The following is a 19,284-nucleotide window of genomic DNA, read 5'->3' as shown; positions in this document are numbered from 1 at the left end:
TGAAGAATAAATGAAGTTGGAATTGAGCTGAACCATGGATAGACAAAGGAGAAAAAAGGAAAGCATTTCAGAGACAGAGACAGGAACAACATTGCTGGAAAGATATGGCACACATGACCAACTGTCTTGAAGGACGGAAGCATCTGGTTTGGGAGGGAGGTTGACATTTGTGCCAGTTCTCTCTCTCTCTCTCAAACCTTTCCTATGGTGCTGAGCCTGTGCTCCCTCAAACATCTGCCACAGTGTTTGTGAGTCTGGTCCTCACATCAGCCCTGAGAAAAAAATGTGATTATTCCCATTTTATTGATGAGACAACAGGGGCTCAGAAAGTGGCTGAGCAGGAATAAAAATAGGCCTGTCTGATTCCCAAGCCTAAAGAAGTAAGTGGTTGGAGTTTGTAGCTCTAAGAGTGGGCGTAGTTTGAGGAGTCCTGGCCACACGACATGTCACCAGCCTCTGTCCCGAATAGAAGGCAATGGCATATGAATGGGTCATGATCCCATAGTATGGCTCTTGTGCTGGCTCAGGTAGAAATAGGGATGAATGACAAGTGGTTTATACCCGCAGCCCTTTACATACACAACTGCTCACACCCTGTGTGTCCTGCCTCCCTTGCCCCACTGTGGACTTTTCTGGTCCTCCCGGTGATCCCTACTCTTCTTTCAACCTTGACTCAAGCCTCCCTCTTCTTTGGAGGCTCCTTCTGGAGTAGACCTGAACTTTCATGGCATTGGGTCTTTATTTGCCCCTACTCCAGCACCTAACCCCAGCAGATACTATTGAATGTTTGCGGAGTGAATGAGTATATACACATGTCCAGGAAATCTCCATCCCCCAGGTTCTCTAGAGAGAGGCAAGGCCTCCCATCCCCCAGCTCCTTCCTCTCTTCTCTCCTCCCCTGTCCTTCCCCATCCCTCTGGTGCTGAGTCCAGCAAGGCTAGAGGCTGAAGCAGCTGCATCTAGCTGCAAGAGCCACTGGGCCCAGGGGGAGGGGGAGGGGGGAAGCAGGAAGGATTGCCAAGCCAAGCCTGCTCCATACCTCCCATCTAGGAGGGCAGATGGCACAGGACAGAGTGAGCAGGGCTGAGAAGCCAGGCTACCAGGCCAGTTTGGGAGGAGGAAGCTTCCTGCCAGCCTTCCACCCAGTAGGCAAGCCCGCTGGGGAGGAATCACCTGTGTGTTCCCTTGGCCAAGAGCCTGAGAATCAGTACTGGACCCATTGTCAGGAAGACTGCATTTGGCAATTCTCTGGGCCAGGCTAGGGGTGGGATGGGACGCAGAGATAAATAAGATCCATTTCCTCCCCAGGGGAGTTTGCTGCCAGACATTTAGGGAATAATAATAATAATAGCTAATAATCATTGAGCACTTTACGAAGTGCCAGACACTGATCTAATCGAAAAGTAACTGCATGCTCACAACAGCCCAAGAGATAAATGGTATTATAAGCTCCATTTGATGTATGGGGATAATGAGACACAGAGAGATCATTAGGGTTGACTAATGATCACTGTGGGTGACTTAGGGATGGAAATTCCAGGAAGGGGAGTCCTCATTTGCTTCCTCTAAACAGCCTGCCCCAGATCACACAGTACGCAAGTTGCATGCTGGGATGCCTGAGTGTGGACCCAGGCAGTCTGGCGTCAGAGTCCCTGCATTTAGCCCTCATGCTACCCATCCTCTAAGCCAACCCAGGTGCCATCAGCCATGGCCAACACACACAGCATCTTAATCCCCACCTTGCCCCCTTGTCAGGAGGTTTTTAGAGTCTGTAAACTTGCCAGGCACCACAGTGTGGTTTAGGATATCACCATGACTACTGCCCTTTGCTGCCTGACATGGTTACATCTTTATCTATGGGCTTGTATTCTCATCCCTGGGAAGCACTGAGCTCCTGTGACTCTACCATCTCACAGACCCTTGGACTGTCTTGCACAAAGCAGGTACTCAAATGTGTTTGTCATTGAGGGGGTTGAGAATTTCCCCAGGTCTCTGTGACATAAACAGACAGGGTCTCAACCTGTGCATTGGGAATCACCTGGGGAGTTTAACAAAAACTGATACCCAGACCCCATCCTCAGAGGTTCTGATGTAATTGATGTAGGATCCAGTCTGAGCATGGGGGATTTTAAACACCCCATGTTATTCACAGTTATTCTGATGTCCTGCCAGGGCTGAAAAGCCTCGTATTAACACTGTTTTAGAAATCTTGGCAGTTTCAGTTGAAGGAAGGCAGCAGAGGGAACAGCTTTGGAGACCAGCAGGCAAGATTCACGTCACAGCTCAGCCACTTACAAATTGGATGAGTTTGGGCAAATCAACTTTCCCAAGCCTCAGTTTCATCATCTGTAAAAGAAGATAATGACATCTCCCTAGAAGTGAAGCACCTGAAGTAAGTGCCAGGTATTTGGGTGCCCTTAGGGGACAATAGAAAACAAGACAGCTATGGTCCCTTATCTTGTGATATTTACCTTCCTTAACTCAGTTTAACAAACCGTTACTGGATTTAGGATATCAAGCACCATATGGGTTCAAAGATGGACAAGACATTGTACTTGTCCTTGAGAAAAAGAGAAGTAGACGCTAATCACAATTAAAATAGAGAAAGGAGGATGACAAGAGAGGTGCCAACCAGGAGTGGTGGGGTTCAAAGGAGAGAGGTATTTAGAAGGCAGACCAGGGAAGTTTTCTGTGGAAGACATGATACTTTAGAAGGCCTTAGATCATAGATAAGATTTTGTAGAATGGGATGAGGGGAGTGGTAGTGGAAACGAACAAAATCATGGAGGCAGGAACTGCCAATAATCCAACCTGACAAAAGAGCTTGATGTGCATGCAGAGGAGGGAAGAGAATGTGCAGACACAGCAGGAAAATGCAGGTTGGAGCCTTACATGCTAGGGTGAGGCATTTACACTTGATTTGGTCAGCCGTGGGAACCATGCAAAAACTGGAGCTGAGTTGCATAATTCTTAGCTCTTGAGACCTGGACTGCCCCGGCTTCATTCTGGAGTTGGTGTCTTCTTTGCCACTGTCCTTGGGGCCTCCCCTTTTCTACTGATGGCCACCTTGGTCCTGTGTTCAGTGCCCTGTCGCTGCCATCAGGTGAGGGTCCGATGAACCCACTCAACCTCAAGCATGAGATGTATCTCCAGATGGTACCTCCCAAGGTAGTTGCATTTTGGCAAGTACAGTGGAAGGAGCACCAGACTGAGAATTTAGGTTCTAATCCTAGCTCTGTCTCTCTCCAGCTGTGTGATGTTGGGCAAGTCACTTCCCTTCTCTGAGCCTAAGTTTCCTCCTCTGAAAAGTGGCCAGGCTGGATGGATTGATTGACAATGACTCTTCCAGCTGCAATGGACTCTGACTAACTTGTCAATTGCTAAACCCAAGAAGGTCTCTTTTGACTCATGCAAGGGGCTGCTGCTGCTGCTGAAAATGAGATATTAAGCACGAGGCTTGAGGGACAGAGATGGAGAGGCCACATGTAGGTAATCAGCAGGGTCAGCTGAGCCCAGCCTTGGATTCATTACTGGGTATGGGAATGGAGAAGCCTCCAGATGATTCAAACCCCCAGCTATTCAGGTGTTCCCAGTTGAAATCCCAGACACTGCAGGGCAGAAATAAGTCATACACACTGTGCTGTCTCAACTTCTGTCCCTCAGAATGCATGAACATAATGAAATTGTTGTCCTATGCCACCAAGGCTGGTGATAATGGTTTGTCACCAGTGATAGGAAAGTGGAAATGGAGGAAGAGGTATTTAGGGATAGTTTGGCAGGGGACTCCTCATGTTGGTGAAACTTCACCAGTGGGTGTCCTTCCCCTAGTGGGTGTCCAAGTCACCTCTGGTCTTGGATGTCTATGTATCATGGTGCTCTTAGGAGAGGAGGCTCACAGACTGCACTGTTCTGGATTATGATGAAGTTTATAAACAAGGAACTCTTTCCCGAGGATGTCCTGGATGCTGAGGCACTGCTCAGCTGGGTGGTGGGGTCCATCTATATTTGCCCCAATGTCCAAAAGGCTGAAGGGTGTGTGTGTGTGCTCACGCTGGTAGAGGTCCTCTAGGTGCATCTTACACACTCCATCTCATCTCAGCCCCACCCTAGCTTCATGAGGAGCTACTGAAGGAGCGTTCCTCCCACTTTATTGATGAAGAGCCATGCTCAAGAACACACATACAGAGTGGCAGGGCAGGGCTTTGAACCTGGTGATAGGACTCTGAATTTAAGGCCCTTTTGAGGAGCTCCGTGGGTGACTTAGGGAATGGAAATTCTGGGAAGGGGGTGGGGTCTTCATTTGCTTCCTCTAAACAGCCTCTTGTTTTGAAATAAGACCAGTGAACTTGACCTAAGTTCTGTTTTCCGCTTCCTTTCTCCCTTCACCCCTCACTTTTCTTCCTTTTTTCCTCCAGGATTTTTTAGCAGAGGGCAGAGAGGACGAATCCCCTCCCAAGTCTTCTGTTAGAGAAGGCGTGATGGCGAGATGGGGGCTTCACTCACCAACCGTGCCAGGGCAAAGGAGGGCGGGCCGCTCCCAGGCTGGTTGGGGGCAGTGAGGAGCAGAGAGGCCCTTCTCATCGCAGCCGCCACCCTGCTGTGCGCAGTGGGCGTGAGGCTTCCAGGAGAGTCTGCGGTGCAGGTAGCGCTCTGACTGGGAGGGAGGAGGCGGCCCAGTGGGGCTTCCTGGCTCACGGTGTGTGTGGTGGGGAGAGGAGCACGCAAGTGCCTTTTTCTGAGGATTGTGCCAGACCCTATCACACGTATAAGCGCATTCAATTCTATTTCCAGATAAGGCCCGGAGAGGGTAGCCGACTTGCCCAAGGCCACACAGGATGTGCGCGTCAGACCCGGTAGGGACGCGCGGGGGGTCTTGGCACCGGCTCTCCCCTCTCGCCCCGGATCCTCGAAGCCCTGAGGTGTCCCCCACCTGGCGGGGAAGCTTTGGGCCCTCGCCCCGGGGAGGTCCGGAGGGGGCTCCAGCAGGGGGCGCCCCGAGCCCCGTCCGGGGCAGCTGGGCGCGCCTCCAGCCGGCGCCTGGGACGGGGCTGGCCGCTCCGCCCTCTCAGCTCCTCGGCTGCTCGGCTGGCGGGCGCCGGGCGCTCAAGGAGGAGAGGACGGCCGGCCCAGCCGAGCCCAGCGCACCCCGCCGCGTCCCCAGTACCCGCCGCTGCGCAGCCTCCCGCCGTGAGTAGCGCCCGTCTGCGGGCTCGACGGGCGGGACCGGGCTGTGGCCCGACGGCAGCAGCACCCGGGGCTGGGGCTGGCGGGGCAAAGAGATCCGGGGCACTCGCTCGCAGATCCCGGGCCTGCCGCTCCGGTGCCTGACGCCGTGGCCCGGGGCATTGTGGCCGGCACCTGAGCGCGGGAGCTACCCGCTGCTGCCCAGGGGCGCCCTCCGGAGCCTGGCACTTTGGCCCAGGAGACAGGGTGGGGGCGGCGGGCAGAGCCAAACACCCCGGGGAGACGGGAGACAGACGTCCATCAAGTGAGGCCCCTTGTAACGGGCAGAGCACGCCCGGCTCCCGGCCAAGTCTTCTCAGCTCGGGCCTCCTCTCTCACCTCCTGCTCCCGCCTGGCACGAGGAGGTGATGCGGGGAGGGTGCTCAGATGTCTGAGCCTCCTGTGGGGCCGAATGAAGCTGTGGTCCCCGCCGTCAGATGCCCCAAACTGGGGCAGAGCTAGGGTGGGCCCGGGGGCGGCCGGGAGGTGTGCTGCAGGTTGAGTCCCAACAGTTGACTAGGACTCTGGGCCAGGCATTGTGGAGGTCTCAAGCCCTGCATAGGCCTGGCCAACCCTCACCATAACGCTGCATGGTGGAAATGGGTATTCTTACTTTACAAAAGAGAAAACGAGCCCCAGAGAGGTAAGCTTCGTTGAGGCCGTGCAGATAATGGTAAGGTAGGGGTGCACACCGGAGTAGAGGACACCATAGCTGGCTCCCACGGAGGCAGGTGGGAAGGCTTGGAGGGCAAGTGCAGGGGCAGTGCCTGACATCTTGTACCCTGAAATCCAAGGTGGAGGGCAGGCACTCTGGTTTTCGACATTGTGTTTCCCAGCTGCCTCTGTGTAAGGTATTCCTGGGAGAATCCTGTTGACTGAGAGGCTCTGGCTCCTTGGCCTCTTCACAGCTAACTTCAGAGCCCTGTTCTTCCCCAAATCACTCATCTCAGTGGCACCACGGATAATTCAGCAGCTTCTGAGGAGTCTTGGGCAGGGGGCTTAGGGGTGTGTGAATGTGGCTTGGAGGTCTGCTCCTCTGGGGTAAGTTCCTAATTGCAGGAATGAGACCTGCACCGGCCCTGTCCACCTCCCTGAGGCCTCCCAAATTGTTGGCTGTGGGGTGAACAAGCAGGCTTCCCAAGGGAGCTGGACCATTTCCAGAGACACCAAGTTTTTCTTGTGTCAACTTATGCAGGTGGCTGACCTTCTGCGGGCCTCAGCTTCCTCATCAGAGACCGTGATGGGTCAGAGTCTGGAATGTAGAGAGGGGCCCTGTAACAATGGAGCCCCCTCCCTTCTGTTGGCAGCCTCTCCAGAGCCTGGTTGTGATGATTCCTAATGGGGGTGGGTGTGATGAGACAGTTGTGTGTGTTCAGCCCAACCATTGCCTGCGCTCTTGCTGTGGTCTTGTTTCACTCACTTGCATTGGGTGAGGTGGGGTGAGGAACTGAGAGAGTTCACTTTGCAGAGTGAGATGGGTCAGTAAGTGAGTGTGCTTCGTGAGTGTTGAGAGTTTTCTATGAGGTGATGTTTCAGCCCTGGACACCTTCTCCTAGCTTGTCCCTCAGGAGGCCACTGACTTTACCAAACCCGGTGTCATCTTGGAGAGGTTGGGGTGGCTATCAACAGAAGAAGACCTGGGAAGAGGAGCTGGATGGGTCAGCCGTGTGATGTTCAGCAAGTCCCTTCCCCTGTCTGAATCTGTTTCCTCTTGTGAAAACAAGTGGGTTAGACTAGATAGCAGTGTTTTTCAAGCTTCTGTTTCACAGTGAATTCTTACCCAGAACCCCAACATATAGTATGGATAACATGGAACTGCTCTGGCCTCCCCTTCTCACCCTGGTGATCCTGAAGCAGGTCCAAAAATCCCTAAATAGATCATCTGTGAGAGCTCTTTCTGTGGAGTTCTAGGAAATCTGTGTCAGCCCCTGAAGTGTTGCCTGGTATTAGAGTTGTAGGCAGGAATGTGAATTCCAAGGACTCCATCAGGAGAAATGTGGGCATTAAGGAGGGTATCATCCTGGGAGCATCTGGAGCTGACGGCCTGTGCCTCTGGCCAAAAGTTGTAACTGTGTCCCTCCCCTCTGCCATGTGGTTTCAGCTTTTTGAGGCTGGAAAGGTCCCTGTGCCTCTGGGTCCTTCTTTGGGTCCTAGTTGGTGACCATAATTCCACCTCAGTTTCTCCCCTTTAGTTTGAATCTAAACTGGTAAAATGCAAATTCACCTTGGGAGGGGTGTTAGGAAAGCGTTTGAAGTGGTGATCAGTTGTTTTACCTAATGAGCGTCTGAGCAGCGGCCTTGAGAAAGGAGGCTGGGGCACTAAATTCAAGTCAGCCAAAACTTACGGAGTGCCTGCTGTATACTAGCCTACGACAAGGGGACAGAGATGAGAATGCCACAATTCTTGCCCTTATGGAGCTCTAAGACACAGGGAGGAGGGAAGGAATTCACATCATCCAGGGACCATTTAAAACATTACACATAGGTTATCTCATTTGTCTCACAATAGTTTCATTAAAAAAAAATGTAAAATTTTGATTGCATACAAAATAAGCATACATCCCATATATCCATCTAACTACCATCCAGATCAGGAAACAACATTGCTGGCACTCTGAAGCCTCAGAGGCTCCCCTTCCAGCTATCCCCTGAGTGAGGGGATAACCACTCTTCTGACGTTTAGCACTATGCATTAATTTTACGTAAACGGGATCACACAGTATGCAGTTTTTGCGTCTGGCTACTTTCATTCAACATTATGTTTGTGAGATTCGTCCATGTTGTTGCAGGTAGCAGTAGTGTGGTAATTCTCATTGCTGTATAATGATTCCATTGTGTGAGTGTATAGTACCTCAATTTGTTTATCCAGTCTTCTATTGATAACCATTTGGTTGTTTCCAATTTTTAGTTATTACTAATAGCATTGCAGTGACCATTATGATGTGGATCATTTGGGAAAACATCTGCATGCGTTTCTCTTAGGTATGTCCAAAGAAATTCCCCAACAGTTTTCCAAAGTGGTGGTCCCAGTGAATGCCCCTCCCGGCAGCGTTTGAGAGCTCTAGTTGGTGCACATACTCACCAACACTAGACATTGTCTTCGGTTCATTTTCCATGGAAGGGATGTGAAGCTCAGAAGAGTTATCCTGTGCTCAGCTGAGCACAATGTGCCAGTAAGTGACAGAGCTGGGATCTGAACCCAGGCCTATGTGATGACTACAAAATCTGTTCTCCCCATCTGTGTTAGACATAGACATAGATTATGACATGAGCCAGAATGTGATCAACTCAAACCCTAAAAATGTATGAAGAGCACTCTTGGGGAACTTAAAGAGGGGGAGAATTGTCATCTGTTTTTGGGAGAGCAAGGATCATGGAGCTGCACAGAGATGGTAGCGTTTGGCTGGATCTTGTGGGAAGTGGGCAGTTTTGTCCACTCTCCAGGACTTTCCAGGTGGGCCTCTCATGGCAAGGGCCCCACTTCAGCCAAGACATAGCAAGGGTGAAAGTTTTAGGGGATTGGGACAGGTCAACTTGGGCTAGAATATAGGATATGTAAGGGAGGGGGCAAAGGCTGGAAAGGTGAGTTAAAGCCTAACTGGTGGGCCTAGTTTGTCCCTAGGGGGCTCACCTGCCCCCTACCCCGGCCATGCAGGATGTAGAGCCCGAGGCAGAGCCTTATCATTTTGTTGGGAACTGAGGCTTCTTTGAATCCTGCCCTCAGCAGATGGAGCTGGCCTCTCACCAAATGGGAGATCTTAGCTGTTCCTGGGACCACTCTCAGGGTTTCTGCCAACAGATTTTTTTTTTTTTGGAGTTTCCTGCTTATATCTAGCTGTGTGAAATTGGTAACCCCATTCCGCAGGACCTGACCCACATAGTTTGTTTGGAAGAATATTTTTTCAGTGAAAATATGATGGTAGATAGCATTCCCTTTACCCCCTAGGCCAGTCTCAGGAGATTTGCCAGGATGTTGGGGGTGAGTGTGGGCCGAGCTTCTGATTATGGTCAAGCCAAACTTACCAGAGGACTCCCTGGCATGGGTTAAATCACACGAATAATCATCCTTCTTATTTATACAGTAGTTTATATCCTTATCCCCACATGGATGTGTGAAGTAGGTGATATAGATAGTATCACTATGGTTTTTTTGTTTTTGAGACTGAGTCTCACTTTATTGCCCAGGCTAGAGAGCAGTGGCAAGATCTCAGCTCACTGCAACCTCTGCCTCCTGGGTTCAAGTGATTCTCCTGCCTCAGCCTCCCGAGTAGCTGGAATCACAGGCTCCTGCCACCACTCCCGGCTACTTTTTGCATTTTTAGTTGAGACGGGGTTTCACCATGTTGGCCTGGTTAGTCTAGAACTCCTGACCTCAGTGATTCAACTGCCTTGGCCTCCCAAAGTGTGAGAATTACAGGCATGAACCACCGTGCCCGGCCTGTATCACTATGTTTCAGAGAGGGTGCCCACCTGCTCTGGGTCACAGGGCTAATATACACCCATACTAGTCTGGAACTGGGGCTTCTGGAGCCTGCTCTTTTCAGTATTTCATGCTTGCCCCAGCCCTGGCCAAGCACAGATGATGCATGACAGAGCCTCGGCACCAAAAGGCAGGTGACCCTGAGAGTAAGCCCTGGCAGCCAGGCCAGCTCTGCCTGAAGGTCTTCAGCATCTTTGTGCCTCGGTGGAAGGGAGAGAGGCATGCAACATCTTGGTAATGCAGCTCTGGTTTGCAGGGGGCTGAGGTGGAGGAAAGAGGGTGAAATGTATACACCCCCTGAGAGGATAGCTCCAGCCACTCGGCATTAATAAGATGTGCCCTTATGTAATGGTGCCTCCACCCGGCCTGGTGAAAATAGTCTTTTGGGGCTCATGGAGCCCATGTGTGGTTGGGAATCTGATTGGTGGACATCAGGAAAGCTCAAGTGCTAGCCAAAATGAGCTTGGAGAGGCCTTTGCTAAAGACTTTGGAAGACATATCCACAGGCAGCTAGTTTTATTCTTGTGATTTGCAGACTGTGCCCTGGGCCCTGCTCTTGGGGTGTTATCCAGAGTGGCACATGGCTGTCTCAGAAATGGATAAGCCCCTTGGGGCAGAGGGATCCCAGGAGAGGATGCAGACAGTCTCTTCTGGTGGAGTGTAAGTGCTCCCCATGGCTCAGAGTTGGCCTATGGCTTTCAATGAGATGCCTGGGACAGGCAGAGTTGGCTTGATTTTACAGATGAGGACACTGAGGCCCCTCTGACAAGAGAGGAGATCACAGGGCTAGTTGTAGGCAAAGCTGGCACGAGCACCTCAGGCTCTTGAGTCCTGGTGCCTGTTGGAATTTGCCTCACTCCTCCTGCCCGCCTTTATGTACACACACACACACACACACACGTGTGTGTGTGTGTATATATATATATTTATAGAGATGGGATTTCACCATGTTGATCAGGCTGGTCTCCAACTCCTGACCTCATGATCCACTCACCTCGGCCTCCCAAAGTGCTGGAATTACAGGCGTGAGCCACCACGCCCAGCCCTGCCCATCTTTATTTTGGGGGTGATGAGTGAGAGAGTTTGCAGATTAGTTCAGGCATGCAGTTGGGTGGTACAACCCCTGAGGGAGCTGAGGTCATGATAATTCCTTACCTATCAATAGCATTTTATAGTTTACAAAATAATTTCATGACTTGAAGTTGATTTTACAGTATTAGCCCCATTTTACACATAAGGAAACTAAGTGTCTGGCAGCTTAGCTGGCTTACCCAAGCAAGACTGGGACTTGCACCTAGGATTTCTGACTTTAAAGCTAGTGATTTTTTTTTTTTTGAGACCGAGTCTCACTCTGTGGGACTGGAGGGCAATGGTGTGATCTGAGCTCACTGCAACCTCTGCCTCCCAGGTTCAAGTGATTCTTGTGCCTCAGCCTTCTCCTGAGTAGCTGGGATTACAGGTGTGTGTCACCATGCCTGGCTAATTTTTGTATTTTTGGTAAAGATGGGGTCTCACCATGTTGGCTAGGCTGGTCTCAAACTCCTGATATCAAGTGACCCACCAACCTCAGCGTCCCAAAGTGCTGGGATTACAGGTGTAAGCCACTGTGCCTGGCCTTTTTTTTTTTTTAAATTAACTTCACAACAACTGCCTCTTTTTGCAGTAGTTTTGAATTTAATGAAAGCAAATAGTTGAAGTTCATCATGGATGTTTCTCTGAACTTCTTCAGACAGATCTGAAGACCTAAGGAATTCTCCTTTCCTGTCTCCTTAACAAATCTGAATTCATATAAATCAAATAAGAACCATACATCATCAGCTGCAGGTGAGAAAAGGCTTGACCAGGGCAGTTCTTGAGGAACTGAGGCTGCAGATTATTACTAAATTATTAGCTCCGTTGCACCCAGTTACTTTTAGGCCTTAGACTCTTAGGCTTGTGTTAATTTGGATGGCTGTCCTAACTTCAGGTTTCTTCCCATTTCAGTGTTGTATGTCCCAGGCCTCAATGAGGAGCCCAAGCATGGAGCCCTTCAAGCAGCAGAAGGTGGAGGACTTTTATGACATCGGAGAGGAGCTGGGGAGGTAGGAGACTGTGTGAGAGGTTGGGGATGCCGAGGGAGCCAAAGTCACGTTTCTCCTGACACAATTGTCAGTTGGGGTTGGAAGGCAGGGCCACAGGACCAGTGGGAAGCTTTAAAAATGAGCCTGCGGTTTATTCACCTGCCTGGGTGACTGTGCACATAGTCATTGCTCTGGAAATCATGACTTGCCAGTAAAAGGGATGAGAATTGTTGACTTCTGTGTTTTCAGTATAATCTGGCTGACAGGGAAAACCTTCATAATTCTTGTTTGATCTGCTACTTTTTTCATAAAACTCCCCCAGGCTCTGGATGGAGACCTGACTTGTTGGCTTTCTTCTGAGTCTTACTTGGGATTCTCCATGGTTCCCAGGGTTTTGTTTTAAGCTCAGAACCTGAATGGGAGGTGAGGTAATCCTCCTGAGAATGGATTTACGTTGAGTAACCAGCCACATGAGCCCCATCATGAAGTTTTCCTGGGATCTTTGTTACTTGGTTTGCTGAGTCCAGAACACAGCCAGGGTGAAAATCAGATCTGAAAGTACTATAGTTACTATTTGGATAGAAAATAAGATTTTCCGAAGCTCTTTTCTTGCCTTCCATTTCTAACAACTGCTAATAGTTAGGTGGTAATGTAGTGATTACAAAATGCCTGTCTTGAAGTTTGAGTCACACAACAATGCATGAAAAATAGACATTATTTCTTCTCTCATTTTCCAGATGAGGAAACTGTGGTCCAGCATTTGGGCAAGTTACCCAAAGTTGCTGAGCCAGTGAGTGACATAGCCAAGGTTCTGACCAGTCCATTTTGCACCTGCACACCTGTTATGCCCTCTCCCATGAGCTTGGCACTTGTATACTCACACATGCTCATCAGAACACTTAGCCTCACCTCTTCACACACCCTGCAGCATGGAAACATGGGAATTTAGAGTGTGTAGACCCAGATAGGTCTTAGTTAATTTAGAAAGTTTATTTTCTCAAGGTTGAAGATGCACACCCATGACACAGCCTCAGCAGGTCCTGATGACCTGTGCCTAAGGTGGTCACAGCACAGTTTGGTTTTATACATTCTAGGGAGACATGAGACATTAATCAAATATGCAAGATGAGCATTGCTTTGGTCTGGAAGGGTGGGACAACTGTAACTCTAAGCAAAGGTGGGAAGACTCTAATGGGGAGGGGACTTCCAGGTCATAGGTAGATAAGAGACAAATGGTTGCATTCTTTGGAGTTTCTGATTAGCCTTTCTAAAGGAGGCGATCAGGTATGCATTTATCTCAGTGAGCAGAGGGGTGACTTTGAATAGAATGGGAGGCAGATTGGCTCTAAGCGGTTCCCAGCTTGACTTTTCCCTTTAGCTTAGGGATTTGGGGGGCCCCAAGATTTATTTTCCTCTTACAAGTGTCTACTGTATCCAACAGGCAAACAGGAGTTCTTTTCCCTTTATAGAACTCCTAGGTCAGGACTAGTTGTCTTACTTTTTGTTTTACTTTCGAAGACAAAACAGATCTTCAAAGCCAGAAGAGCTTCACTCCAAAGAGAATGACAGGCAGCAAGTGCTTCAAGATCAGGGAGTTTATCCTGGCTGGCTGGATGGTGGGTAGGGGAGCAAATAACTGCAGAGACCCCAGAGGGGAATGACTTTTTCCCATCTGGGGCCTGGTGAAGGGGTAGAAAGAGGACATAGGACCAGAGGCTGGGGTTGGTCAGCTGAAGCCTGCCTCTGGGTGGGAACAGGTTCTCTTTGCCTCAGATTCTTCTGCCCTTGGTGACACCAGCAGAAAGGTGGCATTCTTGGCAACAGACCACGGCCAGCCCTGCCAATCAGGGCTTGATCAGTGCACCATTGGCAGGGCTTGGCCACGTCCTGCATGTAGGGGTCTGTGCTGAGTACTGTGGGTACAAAGATGAGCAAGATCAGATAATCTCTCCCCTCCTCGAGCTCCACCCTGGCAGTGAGGCAGCCACACACATGCTAACAGGGCATTCTTGAATTGGACTAGAGTCTGGGTGGGCAGAGAAACTGCGAAGTTGTCAGGGGTGGGACTCTGAAGAAGGAAGTAGAAGCAGTTTCCTGGGGATTGTGTTTATGATTCCTTCTTAGTCTTGTCTCTCCCCGACTCCATGCACAAGGACGTGCTATTAGACCCAGAAGAGACCTCATGTTTCCTGGTCCTCCACCTGCAACAGGGTGTGGATATCCCATGGACTGCACAGCCTGGGGTGTCTTGGGATGGTTCTCACCTCCCCTACTCTTCTTTATTTTTTTTTTTTGAGATGGAGTCTCACACTGTTGCCCGGGCTGGAGTGCAATGACTAGATCACTACAACCTTTGCCTCCCAGGTTCAAGCGATTCTCCTGCCTCAGCCTCCCAAGTAGCTGGGATTACAGGCACCTACCACCACGCCTAGCTAATTTTTTGTATTTTTAGTAGAGATGGGGTTTCACTATTTTGGCCAGGCTGTTCTTGAACTCCTGACCTCGTGATCTGCCCGCCTTGGCCTCGCAAAGTGCTGGGATTACAGGTGTGAGCCACCACGCCCAACATTCCCTACTCTTCTAAAGTGCTAATGGGGCAAAAGGTGAGTAAGCCGCATATGAGGTCCAGGGGCTAGGGGCCAGGGGCCTTTGGAGTGGCCAGATGTTCTAAGATTTGTGGTCTAGAGGTCAGATGAATTAGAAGGCCTTTAGAGGTCCTCTCTTCCAGGCCTCTCACTTAACAGTTGAGGAAATAGAGGCTCAGAGAAGGGAAGGGTCTTGCCTGGGGCCACAGAACAGGCTAGAACTAGAGCTGCCTTCGGATGACCACTCAGCTTCTGAAGGAACAGTCCTATTCTTCTCTCCTGCCCTCCTGTTCTTCACTTAACATATTTTTGAGGATCTACTATGTGCACTGTCCGAGCAGTGGAAAGCAAAGCAGATACAATCCTGTCCTCTGGCAGTGTTTGCTCCTGAGGCTGGTGGAGAAAGGCACTAGACGATTGGACACTAAAGGATAAATCACCATAAGGTGTGTTAAGGGCTAAGAAATGAGAGAAAAGGATGCCCTGCAAGGGAATGATGGGGGATGTAGTTCCGACTAGGTGGTGAAAGAAGATTGCTCCGAGGAAGTGACTGTTAATTTGAGAACTGAGGGGTAAATGCACAAGCAAAGTCAGTAGCATGGAGGAGCCCTGAAGTAGGGAAGCACCTAGGACCTGGGGAGCCAGCAGGAGGCCACCGTGGCCTTGGAAAGAGGGCCAGGGGCAAGCGGTGTTAGATGAGGCTGGGGGCATGGGCGGGGACCAGATCCAGTTGGTGAATTTCCTGCCAACACAGAGTGGTGGAAAGGTTTGGCCTTTGGGGTCTCATGAGTTGGGGTTTGAGTCCCTGTCCTAGCTGTGCAACATGAGGACAACTTGCCCTCTCTGAGCCTCAGCTTTCTTACCTGTAAGACAGAAGTAGTACCATTACCTAGATCTTGATTGTGGGGATGAAATGAGATTCCAATTTAGGTGTTCCTCACAGAGTTGGGCATGGGGTAAGTGTTCATGAACAAGAGCTTCTGGCCTTCAACAGCGAATGGACTGAGGCTTTGACGTAGGTTTGGAGTGTCAAGGCCCTACCTTCTGCCTCTGCAGCCTTCTAGGAGGAAGGCATGGGAGCCTTTAGCAAGAAGAGCAGGGGGATCATCCTGATTTCTGGGGAGCTGAATGTAAACTTCCTTACTTTATTGTCAGTGAGCACCCTAGGGTAGACTCAGGGCCCTCTCATTGATTGCAGCTCTTCATTAAGTCCTAACTATGCAAAAATGAAAATGAACAGTTTGTTACGTGTTACAATGGATGAAGCTCAGACAGGTAACATGGAGCAAAGGAAGGCAGACTCAACAGGGTACGCACTGCTTCCTTCCGTTTGTGAAAGTTCATAACAGGCAAAAGGAATCAATGGTGCCGGAGGTCTGAATGGTGGTTTTCCTCTGGGGACTAGTGACTGGAAGGGGACACAAAGGTGATTTCTGAGGTGCCATATTCTGTTTCTTGATCTGGGTGTGTGTTTCACAGATTTGTGAAAGTTCATAACAGGCAAAAGGAATCAATGGTGCCGGAGGTCTGAATGGTGGTTTTCCTCTGGGGACTAGTGACTGGAAGGGGACACAAAGGTGATTTCTGAGGTGCCATATTCTGTTTCTTGATCTGGGTGTGTGTTTCACAGATGTGTTCATTTTATGAGTTTTTATATGAAGACATATATGCCTATGGGCATTTTCCTGTTTATGTATTAGACCTTAACTAAAATAGTTTATTAATAAATAACCTTTAACTCTACTTCCTGCGCTGGCCTGGCCCACATGTTTCCAATTCCTTTAGAGGCTTTGTCTATCCTTATCCTATGAATAAGAGCATATTTGTAAGAAAAGCTTTGGATAGAAACAGGGTACCCTGACTGGGGCATCCTGCACTCTGCTGGGACCCTCCCTGGCCCTGCATATTTTGCCTGATTTCTAGCTTCCAGCGCTGAGTGCAGTCAGTTGGCTGTGCTCACACTTTTGGCACCAGCCTGCTCGGGATGCTGGAGGTTGTCTGCTGTTTCTGGGCGTGTTTGGAGAAATGTTGGCTTGCAGATTTTGGCCTCTCCCAGCCTCGATAGCCACCAGTAGAGCAGAGCAGGGGAATATTAGAGCAGGGCTCATAAAGAGAAACCCCTCCAACTCCTCATTCTGTAGATGAGGCTAAGGCCAGAGAGGAGAAGTGGTGAACTGGTGACAGAATCAGGGTGGGTCTGGTGGTCTGACTCCTAGCCCAGAACTCTGGCCACCACACCACAAGGATCCACAAGACACAAAGTCATTTCTTCCTTTAATCGGAAGGTTTCTGAGTGGGAGAGAATATAAAGGAAGGGAGTCTTTTCTGTTTGAACTTGAGGGTACTGTAGTAGGATCAGAGTTAGGAGGATGAAGCTTTGGGAAGGAGTTGTATTTCCCAGGGGGAGGGTTCCAGTTGGTAGGCGCTTTGATGGTTTCGTGAACTTCTACGTTGACAACTACTGCATACATAATGATATAAAGTAATTTAATGTAAGCAGCATATAATGAATAGTGATTCCTTGTTTCCTATCCTTTGATTCCTTTGATTACTTTCCTTTACTTAGTTTTTTTTTTTTTTTTTTTTTTTGAGATGGAGTCTCACTCTGTCGCCGAGGCTGTAGTGCAGTCCCACAATCTTGAATCACTGCAACCTCCGCCTCCTGGGTTGAAGCCACTCCCCTTCCTCAGCCTCCTGAGTAGCTGGGATTACAGGCATGTGCCACCACGCCTGGCTAATTTTTGTACTTTTAGTAGAGACAGAGTTTCACCATGTTGGCCAGGTTCGTCTCAAACTCCTGACCTCAGGTGATCTCCTTGCCTCGGCCTCCCAATGTTCTGGGATTACAGGCATGAGCCACTGGGCCTAACCAGATTTTCTTTACTTATTATATTACCATAAAATCATAAGATATTACTGTTGAGCTGGATTTCAACAAAAATTTAATCAAAATCTACGATTTTGTAGATGAGGAAAGTGAGGTCCAGGGAGGGGAGGTGATTTGTCTAAGGTCATAAACAAGCAATAGAGGAGGTAGAACTCAAAGAGAGAAACTTCTCAACTACTGTGCTGGTTTAAACAAACAGATAAGAACTTGTTTAAATCTACATCCAAACTTTCTCCATAGCCCCACTTCTCTTAAGGATCTCACCTTCCCATTGCCCCACATACTGCCTCTGCCCTGAAGAAGACAGCAACCATATAATTGCCACCACTTAGAGGAGGCTCATGTATGCAAGCCACCCTGCTGGACACCTATCCTTCGGTCTCCTTGTGTGGGGATGAGAGGCTTCACTGGCGGAAGGAGCCTCTGCATTAAAGCCTTAGCCTTCCTGAACATGGACAAGGGATTCCCTGGGGCAGCCATGTTGATGAGGGTGGCGGGGGGCAGCCAGACGGAGTCTCCCAGTGGGATCATCTGTGGCTAAGATCACCCACCACATATTCAGCTTAGCCAGGACAGCCTCTTTGGGGAAAGAAACAAAATCCTCTAGGAAATGTGTGAAGTTTAAATTTACCCAGGCTGGGTTCAATAGCCTAGTTTAGCCACATTGAGAACTACAGAAAACAACAAACATAGGTTTTCTATTCAGTCATCTCAGTCCTTGGCAAAAGAGCTTCTAAGACTTTTTCACCCCCTTTTATTTTTTTGAGATGGAGTTTCGCTCTTGTTACCCAGGTTGGAGTGCAATGGCACGATCTTGGCTCACCGCAACCTCCGCCTCCTGGGTTCAGGCAATTCTCCCGCCTCAGCCTCCTGAGTAACTGGGATTACAGACATGCGCCACCGTGCCCAGCTCATTTTTTTGTATTTTTAGTAGAGACGGGGTTTCACCATGTTGACCAGGATGGTCTCGATCTCTTGACCTTGTGATCCACCTGCCTCGGCCTCCCAAAGTGCTGGGATTACAGGCGTGAACCACCGTGCCCGGCCTTCACCCCTTTTTAAATAAAAAAGATGTTTGTTTATTTATAGAAGTTATTCAAGGTGGATGTCATAAAGTTATGAAGAGTAAAAAGTAGAAGGTCGAACTCCTTCTGCCCTCTCTCCGAGTCTCATGCCCCACAGGTAGACTTTGATGGTAATTTTCTTCTGTTGCCCTTCAGAACCTAAGTTAAGCAAGTGTGTGTGCGTGGACCAAGATGGGACTACACGACCATAACCAACTACAACCTGCTTTTCTCGCTTAATGAAATCTATTGAATATATTTTTATAGCAGTGCAGATAGATCTGTGAGACTTATTTTGGATGAACGGTTTTTAAAATTAATACATTTAAGAAGAAAATTTAAGCCAACAAAAGATGAGGGTAATAACCAGCAGTTATTACCCTCCCTCTCTCCCTCCCTCCTTCCTTCCCTCTTTCCTTCCTTCCTCTCTCTCTCTCTTTTCCTCTCTCCCTCTCTCCCTCTCTCTCTCGGGTCTCTCTGGGGTCTCTCTGTCACTCAGGCTGGAGTGCAGTAGCTCAATCATGGCTGGGCATCCTTGACCTCCTGGGCTCAAGTGATCCTCCCACCTCAGCCTCCTAAGTACCTGGGACCACAGGCATGTGCCACCATGCCCAGCTAATTAAAAAAAATTTTTTTTTTTTTTGAGACAGAGTCTTGCTCTGTTGCCCAGGCTGGAGTGCAGTGGTGCGATCTTGGTTCTCTACAACCTCTGCCTCCTGGATTCAAGCAATTCTTGTGCCTCAGCCTCCTGAGTAGCTGGGGTTACAGGTGCGCACCAGCATGCCTGGCTAATTTTTGTACTTTTAGTAGATACGGGGTTTCACCGTGTTGGTCAGGCTAGTCTTGAAGTCTTGACCTCAGGTGATCTGCCCACCTCAGCCTCCCAAAGTGCTAGGATTACAGGCATGAGCTACCAGACCCACCTAATGTTTAAATTTTTTGTAGGGATAGGGTTTCACCATGTTACCCAGGCTGGTCTTGAACT

General features: G+C 49.4%; 1 protein-coding gene across 6 annotated transcripts in view; it reads left to right on the top strand.

Moving 5' to 3' along the window:
• DAPK2 (death associated protein kinase 2) overlaps nt 1-19,284 on the top strand; it is a 136,347-nt gene that overhangs the window by 5,846 nt on the left and 111,217 nt on the right. For 3 of the 6 annotated variants that reach the window (XM_064361404.1, XM_012443012.3, XM_064361406.1), the window contains one exon: nt 11,687-11,784. In XM_064361404.1, coding sequence (XP_064217474.1) covers nt 11,693-11,784 — 92 coding nt within the window. In that variant the 5' untranslated portion in view covers nt 11,687-11,692. Of the gene's footprint in view, nt 1-5,126; nt 5,188-6,494; nt 6,568-8,315; nt 8,397-11,686; nt 11,785-19,284 lie in introns of those variants that run through there. The other 3 variants (XM_064361405.1, XM_064361403.1, XM_064361407.1) reach the window with 3 other exon arrangements.

The sequence above is a fragment of the Aotus nancymaae genome, unplaced genomic scaffold, assembly GCF_030222135.1.
Source record: "Aotus nancymaae isolate 86718 unplaced genomic scaffold, 86718_ANA_hifiasm-v0.15.2.pri h1tg000041l, whole genome shotgun sequence".
Taxonomy (NCBI): domain Eukaryota; kingdom Metazoa; phylum Chordata; class Mammalia; order Primates; family Aotidae; genus Aotus; species Aotus nancymaae.
The sequence above is the reverse complement of the archived record's forward strand: the minus strand, read 5'-3'. Positions and strand labels throughout refer to the sequence as shown.